This window comes from Notamacropus eugenii, chromosome 2 (assembly GCF_028372415.1).
Source record: "Notamacropus eugenii isolate mMacEug1 chromosome 2, mMacEug1.pri_v2, whole genome shotgun sequence".
NCBI lineage: Eukaryota > Metazoa > Chordata > Mammalia > Diprotodontia > Macropodidae > Notamacropus > Notamacropus eugenii.
The window spans coordinates 525299941-525317030 of NC_092873.1; the positions used below are offsets into that span (position 1 = coordinate 525299941).

The 17090-nt window shown below is 44.0% G+C and overlaps 1 protein-coding gene across 3 annotated transcripts in view; it reads left to right on the forward strand.

The window, feature by feature from the left end:
* The first annotated feature begins 4875 nt into the window (after positions 1 to 4875).
* The window catches only part of RAVER2 (ribonucleoprotein, PTB binding 2), a 100193-nt gene continuing 87978 nt past the window's right edge, over positions 4876 to 17090 (forward strand). For all 3 annotated transcript variants that reach the window (XM_072649742.1, XM_072649744.1, XM_072649745.1), the window contains exon 1: positions 4876 to 5347. In XM_072649742.1, the coding sequence (XP_072505843.1) occupies positions 5096 to 5347 (252 nt within the window). In that variant the 5' untranslated portion in view covers positions 4876 to 5095. The remainder of the gene's footprint in view (positions 5348 to 17090) is intronic.

The following is a 17090-nucleotide window of genomic DNA, read 5'->3' on the forward strand; positions in this document are numbered from 1 at the left end:
TGATCAACTGAAACATCATTAGAATGTGCATATATCCTCCCAAACGGGGCCAATCCTCATGTAAATGTATAAATTCAGTGTACTCAACAAAAAAGCAAACCCCTTTGTTGTAGCAAACTTTCAGTGTAGAAAAATGGGGGGAGTGGAAGGGAGCTCATGGTCACATAGACAAATAGAGCCTAAAGCATCGCATTTCTTGATTTCTTCAATACTATTTGACATTGCTACACCATTTTTTTTCACATGTTGTTTTTATATTACAGGCATTTCAAGTCTTTCTATTTAGAGACCTGGATTTAGAATCATTTTTGCAGGGATACACAGTCCCTTGTAAGATGGGGAGCACATTTTTGGCAGACCTCGATGAGTCCATTTTGAATCAGTATTGTCTGCCAATGTAAATTTCCCCACCGGGTTCAGTTAAAATATTGTTCCAAACATCATGTTCTCTACTCTTAGCTCTTTGTAAGGGCCCACCTTCCATTTTAGGACTGTATTTTGTTCAGCACAGCTTTAGATATTGCAAAACACCAGCTTGGCTAACTCCTGATACACAACACAATAAGGAATGGCAGGTGAACAAGATTTCTTTGTTCTTGGATGATTCTGTGAAATGGTGACCTCATGGATGTGGGTCTGTCATTGTTTGAATAAACACAATGACTTGTGTGATCAGGACTTCAAATTACTGTCTTTGTTACCTTGCATTATTTCTCCTTTTGAACTTGCCAATTACTAACATACAAGGCCAAATCTAAATGCTCTGATCACAGAAATTAATTTTGTATGTCTCTATGCATAATATGTGATGGTACTTGGTGGGGCAAAAGTAACACCCATCATCTTGAAGATAGGAGAGACCTGAATCCATAGATTGACCTCAGCACTGTTTAGCTCTATGATCTTGGGCAAGTAACTTTATATCCTTTTCTGCATCTGAAAAATGGGAATAATTATGAAGTGCATGACCTACCTCAGAGAGTCATTGTGAAGAAACTTCTTGGTAAACTTGAAATTACAACATAAATTTGAATTAGTATGATTTATATTATTATTTGCTTGCAAACCTCTTCTGAATTTATTATCATTTAGTTGTGCACGACTCTTCATGACCCATTTGGGGTTTTCTTGGCAAAGATACTGGAGTGGTTTGCTGTTTCCTTCTCCTGCTCATTTTACAGATGAGGAAACTGAGGTAAACAAGGTTAAGTGACTTGCCCAGGGATAGTTAGTGAGTGTCTAAGGCCAGATCTGAACATAGGAAGATGAGTTTTCCTGACTCTAGGACCGGCACTCTCTCCACTCTGCCATCTAGTTACCTTCCTTTATAGTAGATATAATTCTAAGCTTTTCATTTCTCTTGTCGTTTCCAAGTCATTCAAACTAAATTAAACAATCACATCTCACTCATAGTAGAATAAGGGAGGCAGGAGAGTTGCTTGTGAGGGACTGAGCTACTCTTATTTTCGGAAGGACAAATTTCTGAGAGCAAAGGGTCTGGAATTTGAAGAATGCACTTCTCTCGGAGCCCCCTAGTGTCACAATCCTTCCACCAACTCTGGTAACCATTTTCTTACCTTTTTCTTACTTTGTAATGGAAAATGTGAAGTTGGTGGGAATAAATTCTGCCATAGCGTATCATACTACCAAGAGAAATGCAAAGCACACAGTACTTGAGGTGGTTAGGTGCTGTCATGGTTATAAGAGATTCAAAAGACTTGAGTTCAAAACCAGTCTCTGACACTTACTAGCTGTGCATCCCCGGCCAATAACCTCTCTCAGCCTTAGTTTCCTCATCTGTAAAATGGGGACAACAATAGTGTCTACGTCACAGGGTCGTGGTAAGTATCAACAGAGATGATGTATCAAAAGTGCTTTGTAAAAGCTCTCCACGTGACAGCTGTTGCTCATTATTCATTCTAGAAGAGATCAGTGATATCATGAGGGTCATGGCAGGAGGGGGATGTCTTGACATGTTCATGAGTTGGATTTAAGTCATCAGTGTCACTCTCTCCTCCAGAGTCATGGGACTCCAATGGCAAGACGAAAGTCAAGATGACTGATGATGACCCGGGATGCAATGGGTGACCTTGGCCTTTGACAATTAGTGTCTTTCCCAGGTCTCAGTTTGTCTGAAGCATTGCCCATTCAATACCTAAGGGCTAGGAAAGCATTGAGACAAAAGATGATGAGTCATTATTATTTTTACTAAACTTGCTTAGTAATTATTTGGATTTTCATTAAGTACAATGCAAAGTATCAGAAGAATTTTTCAGTCACACCTTTAAAGTCCCCACCAGGATTCTATGTCCATTCTTTCTCATTCATTTTTTCTCTATTATTATCTTCATGTGTGTGTACTCCATTTTCTGACTTATACAGTTTTCATTATTTCATAAGGCCTTTCTAGATTTTTTTATTTCCTCACCCCAGTTAGCCTTAATTCCATTATTATATTCAAATATATGAATATACCACAATTTAGTTAACCATTCCCCTATCGTGATTCATTTAGCTTGCTTCCAGGTTTGTTTGTTAACTTCTTTGCAAGTCCATATGATGTTGCATTAAAAAAATAATCTTTAAACAGATAGTTATGTTGTTTTTGGATAACACTTTTAAGCAATATTCCCAAAAATGTGCAATAAAAGTTAATAAAGGAAAAATCTTACACCTTGGTTCAAAAAATCAGCTTTATGATTATGGGAAGATGATGTCAAACAAAAATGCTTGTGAAAAATATGAGGGAGTCTAGTGCATAGGTATTGGAGTGCTTTTGGCATTTCTCTCTCCAGCTCATTTTACAGATGAGGAAACTGAGAGAGAAACAGGGTTAAGGGATTTGCCCAGGATCACAGAGCTACTCAGGATCACAGAGCTACTAAGTGTCTGAGGTCAAATTTGAACTCAGGAAGATGAGTCTTCTTATCACCATGACACTTTATCCACTGTGCCACCTAGCTATCCTTTGGTCTTTAATTAAATCCAACATTTTTTAAGTGCATACTATTTGGAAGATGCTGTAGTTGGCGATAAGTTGGTGCCAACCAAAGAGACTTTACATTTTACTTTAGGAGAAGGTAGGGGAGAGATAACAAACAGTTATCAAACTAGGTGATATATAGGAGGAAAGTAAACTGAAAAGGAGGGCCATCGAGGAAGGCTACAGGAAGGAGGTGGCATCTGAGCTGAGCCCGGATGGAGGACAGGAATTCTTAGTGTTAAAGATGACTTCAAGTGTTAGAACATTCCAGCTGGGGGTCAGTGTTGAATAAAATGAAACAGCAGGCTCTCCAATTTGGCTGGAAGAAAGCATCAAGGTTCACAAAGTGTATTTCTTTTCAAAACAACCATGTGAGATTGGTAGTACAGGAATTATTAGCTCCTTTTTCCAGATAAAGAAGCCAAGACACTAAGACCTAAGGTGCTTTCATTGTGATATCACTCCATGTTCTAAGCTACAACCTTTTGTGTTCCAAGATCAACTTCGGTTCTGAAATTCCACGTTCTAATATTCTGGTCTAAAATCTCTTCCACTGAGTCAAGGAAGTATTTATTATTGTCCTATGAGCTTAGGATACAAAGTTAAAAAATAAATATTTGCTTACCTCAAAGAGCTTGTATTTTAATGAAGATTATCTGTTTGTCTCTATATACATATATAATGCTCATCTGAAGTTAGGAGAATCAGGAAAGGCTTCACATAGAAGGGACATTTTGTGTTGAAAGGTGCCTCCCATCTCTAAGGCTTTTGATTATTGGGTTCCATCCAGAACCAGTGACACTGACTTCCTGGCTGTTCCACAAAGAAGACACCAACCATCCAGAGCAAGACACTCCATCTCTGGTTCTGGACATTTCCTTGGGATGGTCCTCGTTGCCTACAACGCTCTTCGTCCTCCTCTGTAATTGCTGACCTCCCTAGCTTCCTTTAGGTCCCAACTAAAATCCCACCTTCTACAGGAAGTCCTTCTCGACCCCCCTCTTACTCCTAGCGCTCCCTTCTGTGAATTATTTCTTATTTATCCTAGATTCAGGTTGCTTTGGATATATATTTGTTTGCACGTTGTCTCCGCCGTTGAGTGGAAGCTACTCAAGGTGTCCCTTACTTCTCTTTGAATCCCCAGGGCTTAGCCCAGTGCCGGGCACATAGTAGGTGCTTAATAAATATTTACCGATTGATTTTAAGGAAAGTGCCCAAGCCAGACACAGCTTTCATCTGACTTTTCTCTCCCATCCCCCCCTTCTCCCGCCTCATCCCTTTGTCACCTCCCTTTTATGTGTCATCTTTCCCCATTTGAACACAAGCTCCTTGCTGGCAGGCATATTCATTTTTCTTGTATTTGTATTCGCAGAATTTAGCACGGGACCTGGCACATAGTAGGCGCCTCTTTGACTTGTCACAACTTCTCTAAGGCGTCTTCCGGTGGAAAAATTGACTTGCAAGGTCTTTTCGAGCTCTAACCCCTAATTTCTCTCTAGGTCTCCCTCCCATCCCTGACAGTCTGCGTCCCAAGGACCCTTCCCAGTCTAACACTGCACAGCCTCAGGTCACTTATACCTCGGATATTCTCAGAGCAGCTCTTCCACTCTGATTATTTTGGTTCCCAGGTGCTCAGACATCCTAGGTCCCCGAGACTTGGAGGGCGAGACAGAGCAGAGGCAGAGGGGCAGAAGAGGCAGAGGGGCAGAGCCGGAGGTGCAGAAGCAGACAAGGGTTCCCCCCCCCCCCGCCCAGGTGTGAGGCTGAGCTGTCCCGGGGCGCTCACACCCAGCAGCCCAGGTTCCGCGCGAGCAGGGTGGGTGGGGTGGGGGCGCGGAGGGGGCCGGGTCCGGTGGGGCAGGGAAGAGGCGGGGGAGGGGCGGGACGGGCTCTCCCCTTCTCCTCCCCTTCCCCCCGCCCCCACGAGTCCGCGGTACCGCCTCCGCCCCGCCGCCGCCTTTCTTCCCTTCCCTTCCCTTCCGTTGCGCTCGGCTCCGGCCTCCTGGGCTCGGCCGCGCTCCTGCCCCGCAGCCCCGCCGGGCCTCCCCGGCTCTCGAGCTCTCGGGCTCGGCCGCAGCCGGAGGGACAGGGGCGATCGGGAGCCGCGGGAACATGGCGGCTGCCGGACCCGAGCGCGAAGCGGCGGCAGAGCCCGAGGAGCCGGGGCTGCTCCCCGCGGCGGCACCGCAGCCCCCGCCCGGGACTCCCCCACCGGCCGAGGCGCCCGCGCAGCCCGAGCCCCGGGAGCCCCCGGAGCCCCTGGAGGCCGGCGAGGTGGAGCGGAGGCTGCAGAGGACGCGGCGGGAGCTGAGCAACCGCAGGAAGGTGCTGCTGCGGAACCTGCCGCCAGACACGCACAGCCAGGTGAGCCCCCACGAGCCACCCTCCACCGAGCTCCCGGCCCCTCACCGAGCCCCTGGCCGCGGCGACCCCCACCCCCTCCGAGCCTCAGTTTGCTCGTCGGTGAAGTGAGAGAGTCGGACTGGGGGGTCACCGCGGTCCCTGGAGTCTCTAGACCTTTGATTTCCTGAACTTGGGCGATCACTTCCCCCTCTGTGCCTCAGTTTGCTTGTCTGTATAACGACGATAGCCTCAGATGTCCCTCGAGTCTCTAGATCTATGGTTGCATGAACTTGGACGAGGCGCTCCCCGCTCCCCCCAGCTTGTTTCCTAGTCTTTGAAACGGAAGAGTCGGACTACCTAGCCTCCGCTGTGCCTTGAGTCTCTAGATCTCTGATCCCATGGACTTGCGCAATCACTTGCCCACTCGGAGCCTCAGTTACCCCATCTGTACAAGGAGGGGGAAATTGGACTGAAATGATTTTTGATGACTCGATGACCCCCACGACTTGGGAACATAGCCTGTTATCAGGCTGGCAGGACAGCGGTGCCCTAGAATCCATAGGCGAACATCTCGAGAGCTGGAGGGGCCTCAGAGGTCACGTAGTTCAACTTGTAGGAGAGAAGGGACTTGATCAAGGTCACTCATTTGGTAAACAGATGACAGAGTTGAGATTGAAACTGGACCCCAGTTCAGGACTCTGGGTTTCCTTCCAGGGACCCCCGGGTCCCTTCCAGAGCTAACATTGTGTGTTTTAAAATAGTGCATTAGTCAGACTGTGGTGAGAGCTCCCTTCCTGCTCCGACAGATCTACTCCAGTCTTAGGGCAACTCTGGGCTCGCCTTCTCTAGACCACTGACACCCAGCCCGAGGCTGAGGTGCGTAAAGCCCAGGTCGCCACTCCCTAGGTCTGGAAATTCAGCCACTTCCGATTGCCTTCAGGGGAAAACATTCTAGGGCCGAATCAGCCGGGTTTAGAACTGGAAAGGATCTCCAGGATATAAATCCATGCTCTCCACCTCACCAATAGTCTGGGCCTGTGCTTGGAGATCTCGGGGAAGAGGGGTTACCTCCCACCCCTACCTTGGGAGGAAGTTTGTTCCTGACTGAAGCCTTTACAATTTTTACCTCTTGTTCCTGAGCCTGTCCTCTGGGGACAAAGAAAACAATTTCAGAGTCATAGATGTATATCTAGAAGGGAAAAGAGATGGGGGAGGGAATAAATATTTGTTAAGCAACCATCAAGTGCCGGGCACTGTGCTAAGCCTGTTCCAAATAATATCACATTTGATTCTCACATCAGCCCTTCAAAGTGGATGTTATTATCATCTCCCTTTTACAGTAGAGGAAACTGAGGTGGACAGTGGTTGCGTGACTTGGTCAGGGTCACACAGCTAGTAAATGTCTGAGGCTGGGTTTGAACTCGAGTCTTCCTTTCTCCAAGGCCAGTGTTCTAGCTGCTTCAGAGGCCATTGGCGCAACCCCTTCAGTTCACAGATGAGGAAGATGAGATCCCCAAGAGGTTTTTGACTTGTCCAAGGTCACATTTGGCATTTAGAATCTTTCATGGCCTGGCTCCATGCCACCTTTCCAGCTTTGTTGTCTATCAAACCTGCTCCCTTTTCCCTTTGAATACTGTCTCCATCATGCCTGGCACACTTGCTCGCTTCACCCCCTCCTTCTAGAATGCCCAGCCTCTTCCAAACCTTCTCTAAGAAGCCTTTCCTTGTCCCATGGCATAGGGGTTCTTTCAGTCCCCAGATGAGTGTGTTACCCATCAGTCAGCTTTCCATAATTTATCCCCCATCTCGTGCCCAATGTAGTTGGTTTCTTGAAGGCTGAGATTGTTTGGTTTTTGTCTTTGAATGACTAAGGAGGCAACCCCCAAACCAGGGAGACCTGAGTATGGTTCTGGGCAAGTCATTCAGCCTGTATCTGCAGAGAGAATTTCCTTACTTTGGATTTCCTTATACCAGAAAAATCACTGGACCAGTCTCTTTTCCTGTGACTTGCACAGGGGTCTGCACATAGTAGGCACTTAAATGATCACTGGATTGGACTGGATCAAAAGAAAGATTAGGACCAGAAGCAAATGAGTGAGTTGAGGATGTAAGGAAACACTTCCTAATCATTGACCTAGACCCCATGTGGAATAGTCAGCCTGTGCTGGTAGTGAGCCCTCCATCACTAACAGCTGATATTTAGGCTGGCAAACAGGAGACAGTGCTTGGGGAAAGAGCAGACAGGCAGCTTGGAGTAGCTGAAAGGCTGTCTTGTGGAAGAGGAATGAAACTTGTTCTCCAACCAGATGGACCCAGGAGCAAATGGTGGAAGTTGTCAGAGGGGAAGATTTCAACCTGATGTGGGAGAAAAGAAAATCCTAACAATGAGAGCTCCCAAAGTGAGCCAGAATGGGATAGGATGAGGTTGGGATGAGATGGTATAGGATGGGAATGGGATAAGATGGGATGAAATGGGATGAGATTCGATAAGATGGGATGGGGTGGGATTGGATGAGATGAAATGGGATGGGATGGGATGGGATGGGATGAGATCGGGTGGAAGGAAGGAAAAGGATGGGATAGGATTTGATAAGATGTGAAGGGATGGGGTGGGCCGCTGGGGTGGTAGAAGATCTACAAGCAAAAGAAGCTGGCCCATCACATATCAGGGATGTTGTCAAGTCTACAAGCATTTATTAAGTTCCTCCTGTGTACCAGTCATTATATTGTAGGAAAGATTCTTGTGAGGGCATGGATGGGTTAATAATACAAATTTATATTTTCTCTAGTGCTTCAAGGTTTGCCACACGTGTGGCTCACAACATCTCTGTGACACAGGCCATGCAAGTATTATTATACCCATTTTACATATGAGGGAAATTTAGTGACGTTAAGGGCCTCATCTAAAGTCACAAAAGTCACAGAGCTAGGATTCAAAGCTGGGTTTTTCATGACTCCAGCACAGAACTCTTTCCACAATAGCACTTTCCCTCTGGGGCCTTTCCAATTCCTTTGATGCAGCAGTTCTGGATTCAGTTGGTTCTACTGAAGGTCTGGGGATGAGGCTGGGGTATTTGGCGAGAGCCACACATCTGAGGTCATTGGACACCTTGGAAGATGTGGTTTTTCTGGTGGAAGGGTTCCCAGAGAAATTGAGAGACTGGGAGTGAGGGAAGGTGGGTTTTTAACCTTCACTTCCTTGTCACAAGACTGGGAGCCTGTGACTTTGCTCTTTGACAGAAGTTGGGAGGTGATGGGGTACTACTATTGCTACTAGTACTAATAACAATAACTACCATTTCCATACTATTTAAGATTTGCAAAGCGCTTTATAGGATTATCTCATTTGATCCTTACAACAACCTTGGGAGGTAGGTGCTAGTATTATCTGTATTTTACAGATGAGGAAACTGAGAGGGAAGATGAGTGACTTTGCCAGGACTACCCCCCCAGGAAGTGACACAGTGTTCTGAACTCAACAGGATCCTACCTCTCACACTACCTGTGTGAACATTGGAGTTTTCCATCTGTAAAAAGAGGAGCTTTCTTCTTCGGTGCCTTCCTCCTCTGATCCTCTGATTTGTCCTGACACTGATTACCAGGAAAGTTAAAGACTATTAAGGTGTTAATTTCAGATTAACCATATTAGTCATTAGTTGGCGCTGAGTCTGTGGTGCTGGTTGCCTTTGGAATGGGAAGGAGATATTCCAATAATAAGCATGAGCTTGTGGGGAGGCTTTCTTCCCCAGGTGTGGGAATAGGTTTGCACTGGGGACATCCACATCCATCCTCATTCTCCACACTTACCTACTGCCCCCCAGTCAGAGCAGGGAAAAGGACTGGGACCAAGTGGGACGCAGCTCATGTGGGGTGTCTCTTCAGGTTTTAAAAAAAGAAAAGAGAAAAATAAAGCATCTTTGTGAGTGTTGAGACCTGAAGGCCCTGAGGAAAGCAGCCTGTTCTCGTACAGCCAGCCTCCCAGCCCTGGGTGTAAGCCTATGGGAATGGGCCTCAAATGCAAAGAAGCCTTTTGGAGAAAAGCCGATCTCCTTCCACTTTTCCTCTTCAGTTTTTCTCCTTCTGTGGTTTTGAAGGGCAGCAAGGTGACCCAGTCCTTAGAACACTGTCTTCTGTATTAGGAAGACTTGAGCTCAGCTCTCCAGACACTTGCTAAATTGTGACCCTGGGCAAGTCACTTAATCTCTCAAGCTTCAGTTTACTCCTTTGGAAGATAATAACACCTGTTGTGAGGATCAAATGAGACAACATATTTAAAGCTAAGTGTTCTGGAAGTATTCTATTTTAAAAATATTTTACTGATAGTTTTGGAAATGATATTATTAATAATATTTAGCAAACCTGTGGCTACCTACAGTACTTGTCTCTTGTTTAAAAAAAATAAAATGTCTTGCCAAATACCTTAAAAAGCTCCAAAACCTTTAAGCTGATTAGTATTTTCCTAATACAGTAAAACCTCATTGAGAAGGGAAGGAGGTCAGTTTGAGATATTTTTAAAGAAAGTGGTTTTATTTCTTTTAAACACCAGTCATTCTGATGCATCTGACAGCCTTGCCTAGTGAAGGCCGTTGGGGAATCTGTTATAATGAATAGATAAGCACTCAATGAATTCACACTGAAGGATTCCTAATTAGCATTTCAACTTTGTGTTTGTCCTTTGGTTCTAGGCTCCCATGTGCATCTGAAGAGAGAGAATTTGGTAGGTCTTATAACTGAGGGATGCAGCCCTAACTGCTATCTATACTGGTTAACATGGCCGCAGCCTTTGGCTCGAGGGCATCCTAGATTGAATGCCCAATTTAGGAAGCTCTCTGTACCCTGGATATAGAACTGTTCCATGTAAACAGTGGTTTTAACCGTGCTCAAGTCTACTTGAAAAGGGTCTAATGGTGTCCATAGGAGAAGAGAATTTCTCCTACAATCCTCCTTGCTTGCGGTATTAATTAGAATAGTTAATATGTTTTATCTATTTAGAAAGGCTTTGCTTGAGGATATGCCCAGGTCGCCTCTGGCAATAGAAGGTTCAAGGCTTTATTTACTGTGTGATCTCAGAGAAGAGATCCCTGGTGTAGGTCTCTAACTCATGGGCCCTCCAGCCCTTGAACTCCTGTAGCACTAAGAGGGTAACCCCTAATTTAGCACCTAATTATCTTCTGTCTTTGGGTCTTCCTTGTTTTGTGTACTTTCCTGATCTCTGCAATAATGATAACAAGCACCATCATTCACTTTGCATAATGACTTGCAGGCCACTTTCCTGACAACAAGCCAGTGAATTAGGCAGGACAATTATCATTATCTCTGTTTTACCGATGAGAGAACAAGTGGAGGTTTGGATGATTTAATTAAGCAGACAATCACTCCATAAGCTAAAGTGTGGGGGCCTTCTCAGTGAGTCCCAAAGTTTAAGGCTGACTCAATATCCTCTTGGAGCTGGTTGTCAGCAAAAGGCTGTGATACTTACTCAAGTAATCATGTTTAATAATAAAGCATGGCTGAATGAAGGAATGAATGAATGAGCTTTTACTGAGCATTTGATTCTGGCAGGCACTGTAGGCAGGAGGAATCAAAAGTCCTTGTCCCTCAGGGAGCTGACATGCTAACAAGGGGAGGCCACACACATGCAAAATAATATCTAATAAGTGCATCATCTAGGGCAGAAGCACAGTGGAAAAGTGGGAAGTGGAGGGAAGTAGCTGGGAAGACTTTAAGGGAGGGACATTTGAACTAGACATTTGAATCTCTGTTCTGGCTTACTGGATGACCTTGAGCAAGTCCCTTGGACCTCATTTTCCCTATTTGTAAATGAGGGACTTGGTCTCGATGGTCTCTCAAATCCGTTTGTGCTTCAGATCTGTGAGCCTCCAAAATCTTAGGGGGATCTAAGGGAATAGCAAAGACCAGACAGTTGATGCTGTTGCTTGGGGACTGTGATGAATCCCCAGAGACTGGAGCATGAGCCATGTGGAGAGTCCTTCCTGTAGGAAAGCATCACAGATGTAGAACTGGAAGGACCCTCAAAACCACCTGGCATTCTCTACCATCAGAATATGAGATCCCTAAGGGAGGAATGGTTCCACTTTTGTCTTTGTATCCCTGGCCTTTAGCACAGTACCTGGTCCATAGTAAGCACTTTAAAAAATGTAAAAAAAGCAGGAAGCTGGGGAGAGAGCAGAGGCACTTAACAAATGCGTTAGTCCCTTCTTCATTTATTTGCTCATTCTTGCTGGGGAAGTAACATGCTCTTCTGACCAGCTAGCTGCAAGAGGACAGAACTGAGTCTGATCTCAACTTTTCAGCTCACGTAACCCTCACCTAGCCCCCTGGACACATTAGTGAATCTTTGTTTAATTCAGTTGTCCATGTCTCTCCAAGGCTGGGAAAGCAACAGCAAAGGGGAGATGAAATCAGAAGAGGAAGAAGGGGACCAAGGCACAAGATACTCTAGAGGTGGAAAAGCAAGACTTGTTAACTGAATTGGCTAGGCAAGCTGGGGGAGAAGGAAGGTCAGTCCTAAATCTGGGAGACGGATGGATAGACGGATGGATGAATGGACAGACGGATGGACAGATGGATGGATGGATGGATGGGTGGATGCTGGGCCTGCTGGCAGCTGATTAGGAGCTCAGGAAGAGGAAGCAATTTGAGAAGGAAGATGACAAGCTCTTTTGCCTCTTTTTGTATCCCCAATGCTTAGTACAATGCCTGGCACACAATAGGCACTTAATAATTCTTTATTGACCAACTACCTCAACGAATCACAGATCTGCCTCTCACCATCCCCCCACAGAAGGCCCTGGGGAAAAAAGACAAAACCCAGTCCTGGCCCTCAAGAAGGTGACATTTTCCTTGGCAGCCTCGGGAACATCTGGGTAGATGGGCCATGTGAGGCTAGCCCAGTGGAGATAATGCCAGTGGAGATAATGTCTGATGCTTGGAAGTATGGTGCCCCAGACAGGACAGTAATTGAGAACTTCGGAAGAGGAGAGGATTGGAGAAAGAAAGGACAGGAAAATATTGAGTTCTCTTTTGGACATAATGAATTTAGATACCTACGGTAGGACCTGGAATTTAAAATGTCCAATTAGCAGTTGGAGATCCAGGATTGGAGCTCAGGAGAAAGGCTAAAGTTGGATTTATAAATCTGGGAATCATCTACATAGATGATAATTGAACCCATGGGAGCTGATGAGGTTGTGGTAGAGAATATGGATACAGAAAAAAGAAAAGAGGAGCCAGGACAAAGTCTGGGGGATGCCCACAGTTAGTGGGTGTGATGTGAATGATTGAGTCTTCTGGGGGACTTAGGACTGTTAAGACAGGGAGGAGGAGAGTCAAGAGGGAGGAGGGAGTCTACAAGAGGAAAACAGAGAAGGTGGCCAGCAGTGACAGATGCTACAGGGGGCCAAGAAGGAGACGCACTGAGAAAGGTCCATTACATTTGGCATTTAGGAGATTGCTGCTTTGGGCAGATAGAGAGTGGTGATTGTGGTCATGGTGGCCGTTCATCCTTCATTCTCAAAGAAGACCAATACTATCACAAGGGTGATGTCTTGATGTCTTGACTTGCTCACAAACTGATTAGGGATATCTGAGAGAATTCTGTGGAAAAGATCACTAGGAGGCATCAAAGGGTACCATGGCTAGAGACCTGAGTTTGAATCCACCCACAGACTCTTACTAGCTGGGTAACCTCACGCAAATCACATAGTGGCTATCTGCCCAGGTGTCCCTTCTGTATATTGAGGCTTGCACAATAGCACCTTCCTCTCAGGGAGGATCAAATGATATGATATGTGTAAAGCTCTTTGCAAACTTAAAAACTTTGAAATAGTTTAGTTCATGTGATCCACATTATCAGGCCATATATATACCTGTTTTGTCCCAAGTACTATCTGTGTGTGTGTTTAAAAAAAACAAAACTCTCTTTCTATAGAAGAAATGCATCAAATATGGCAGTTCGGGTTAAGTGATTTGTCCAGGGTCACACAGCTAGTAAGCATCAAGTGTTTAATGCCGTATTTGAACTTGGGTCCTCCTGATTCCAGGGCCAGTGCTCTATCCACTGCACCTCCTCACTGCCCCAAATTGATGGGTATTAAGATTTAACTGGATTCTTTAAGAAATGGAATTGGTATAGATGAGCTTAGTGTGGGACATGGTAGATAAAAAGAACCTATTTATATTCAGGAAGATCTGGGTTCAAATCTCACTATAGAAACTTATGAGCTATGTGACTGTCTAAGTCACCTAAATTCTTTGAGTCTCAGATACTTCTCTAAGACTTGGGATGGCAACTATTGTGAACCTTTGAATCCCAAAACTTGAGAGTTGGAAGAGACCTTAGCAGCCATATAGTTCAATCCCTCCCACTAGAACAGACCTGACCTAACAGATTAAGTGCTCATAAATACAACTCCTTCCCTTCCCACTCCCTCCCTCCCAGGCTGCCTTGTCCTTCACTGCTTTGAATGTATTTGCATTTCCTCCTTTGATGTCCATCCTCCCTTTATTTGTATGTGCCCTTTTCATCTTCTCCCCCCCCCCCCCCCTCCCCTTAGAATGTCTGGGCTTTGCCAGTAAGGTTTGTTTCAGCCCAGCCTGGGCTTAGCCCAGGGTAGATGCTTAATAAATACCTGTTGATTGATTGGTTCAGCGGCTGGAGGTCCGTCTTGATAAGTCTGTCTTTGCTCTCTGACTTTACAGGGGCTATTATGGGTAACTTGTCATCTCTGCTCTTAAATGGCTAAGGTGGGATCTCGACAGTGCTGTGTGTTACATCGGAAGCATAACATAGTATCAGAGTTTTCAGGATCTGAGTTTCAAATGAAACAAAATATATTTTTTCTAAGTAACTGCAATTGGTAAAGTATATAATTTGTATTATGAAGGAAAAATTATTATCCCACTCACAAAGTAGCAGTTAGATCGCAGAGAATGGAGAAAATCCACACCCCACAATCTTTACTTTGTTCCCAGAGTCAGAATTGGCTGGCAATGGTGACTATTTGAGTAGTTTCTACTAACAAGAGTAGGTAACATTCATATAATGCTTAAAGGATTATAAATCACTTCACTCCATTATCTCATTTGATTCTCACAACAATCCTATGGGTCTGGTGCTGTTATCCCCATTTTACAGATCAGAAAACTGAGGATCAGCCCAATTATAAGATTTGTAGAAGGTCACACAGCTGTCTGAGCTGGGATGGGGGTTGGGAGAGCAGAATTTAAAACCAGGTCTTTCTGACTCCAAGTTCCCTGTGTTATCCATTATGCTATCCTGTGCTTGATTTTAAAATGTATCTTCGTGGTAAGTTCTACACCTTACTTTTGTCTACTATAGTAAATGAGATCATTGAAGAATAATTCAGGAAGTTATTTATTTTTTAAAATATTGCTATGTCTCCATCACCTTCATTACTTAACCTAACCTTCCTCCCCACTCTTCCCAGTAGTCCAGACTAAAACAGAAAGAGGGGAGGGAAAGCTCAGTAACACTACCTGATGGGTCAACCAAGTCAGGTAGACATGGGAGTCTTTACAAGACAACTCTGAAAACAGATTCCCTCTTTGAATATGAGCTTTTTGCCTCAGCAAATGTGCCTGGTCTGGGTTGTGTACTTCTTGATTGGATTTCTTTGTTTTGATGTGTACAACCTCATTAGTCTAACATATGAACTTGTTAGTCAATGAGCATTTACCAAGTGCATCCTGTGTGACAGGCATTGGGCTTTGGACACCTTCCTTTGTATTTAGTGACCAGTGCCTGGCACATAGGAAACACTTGGTAAACAGTTAATGACTGGCTGTGCCAGGTGTTGGGGGATACCAAGAAAGGCAAAGCAAGCCTCTGTCCCCTAGGAACTCATGTTCTAATGTGGGAGAAAACATGCAGATAATTGGACATACAAGGTATTTTGGGAGAAAGGAGAAAAGAGTATTGGGAAAAGCCCAGTATTCATTTTCTTGAACAGATCTGGGATTTGACCATGTGGAACATTCCCTCTCCTGATACCAATCAAAATCTCTCCCTTCCTTAGTAGGGCTAACTTTCTGGGGCTAAAGCAAAGTCCATCTTATATAACATTGTAAGAAAAATGAAATGCCCTTTTTTTTCAAGTACCATCCATTTAAGTTAGTCAATAAACAGGTGTTAGTAAGGAAATGAGTTAAGAGTGTACATTACATTTGCATTGCATGATGAAATTCTGAGTAAGAATAAGTTTTAAAAATATTCTAAAAACAATTTCTTAGTATTGAAATAGGATTTTAAAAACTTTGATAAAATGCGTTCAATGCAATGGAACAAGGATTTACTAAAGGTCTGCTATGTGTCAGTCTCTGCCAATGGAAAGATGAAAACAAACCAAAACATCAGTTCCTGCCTTCAAGGAACTCACATTCTGTTTGCTGGGAGTGGGGCAGCAGAAAACACATAAATAGAAAACGAAATATAAAACCTCTCTTAAGTATAACAGTGGCCAGTACCCACCCTCTGAAACATGAAGCAGGTCCCAGTTACCGTTATTATTCTGTATTTGACAGTCACCAGCAGACGTGAACATTGCCATATAGAAAGAACGGAATGAGAGGATTGGATGTGAACTTGCAAATCTTTGATGTGGACATCTTGAGTTTTTTAAAAAGTATACAACAAATTCAACATGCTAGTTGCAATGTTATCCTGCTTGTCTTTGTCTCCTCTGAACTTCCTTCTTTTATCTTCTATGCATTTATGGAATTACATTTTTTTTACTTTTAAATTTATTTATTTTCAGTTTTCAACATTTACTTCCACAAAATTTTGAATTTCAGATTTTCTCCCCATCTTCCCCCACCACAGGACAGGTGTATTCTGATTGCTCTTTCCTCCAATCTGCCCTCCCTTCTATCACCAACTCCCCCACTCCTCTTATCCCCTTCCCTGCTATTTTCCTGTAGGACAAGATAGATTTCTATACCCCATTGCCTATATATCTTATTTCCTAGTTGCACATAAAAACAATTTTTAACATTCATTTTTAAAGCTTTGAGTTCCACATTCTCTCCTTTCCACCCTCCCCACTCACCTTCATTGAGAAGGCAAGCAATTTGATATAGGTTATACATGTGTAGTCATGCAAAACACTTCCATAATAGTCATGTTGTGAAAGACTATATTTCACTCTATCCTGTCCCACCCTCTTTTTATTCTGTTCTCTCCTTTGACCTGTTCCTCTACCCAAGTGTTTGCTTCTGATTATCCCCTTCCCCCAATCTGCAATCCCTTCTATTATCCCTCCTCTCTTATCCCCTTCGCCCCTTTGCTTTCCCGTAGGGTAAGATAAACTCCCATATGAATTGAATGTGTACGTTATTCCCTCCTGAAGCCAAATCCAGTGAAAGTAAGGCTCACTTATTCCCTCTCACGTTTTCCTTCTTCCCTTTCATTGTAAAAGCTCTTTCTTGCCTCTCTTTTTATGTGAGATGATTTACTACATTCTACCTCTCCCTTTCTCTTTCTCCTAGTATATTCCTCTTAACACTTAAATTTATTTTTGAATATCACCCTTTCATATTCAGCTCACCCTGTGCCCTCTGTGTCTCTGTCTCTCTCTCTCTACATATATATGTATATATGTGTATATATACATATATATACACATATACACATATATATGCATATACACACATATATATTCCTTCCAACTATCCTAATACTGAGAAAGGTCTCATGAGTTACAAATATCATCTTTCCACAAAGGAA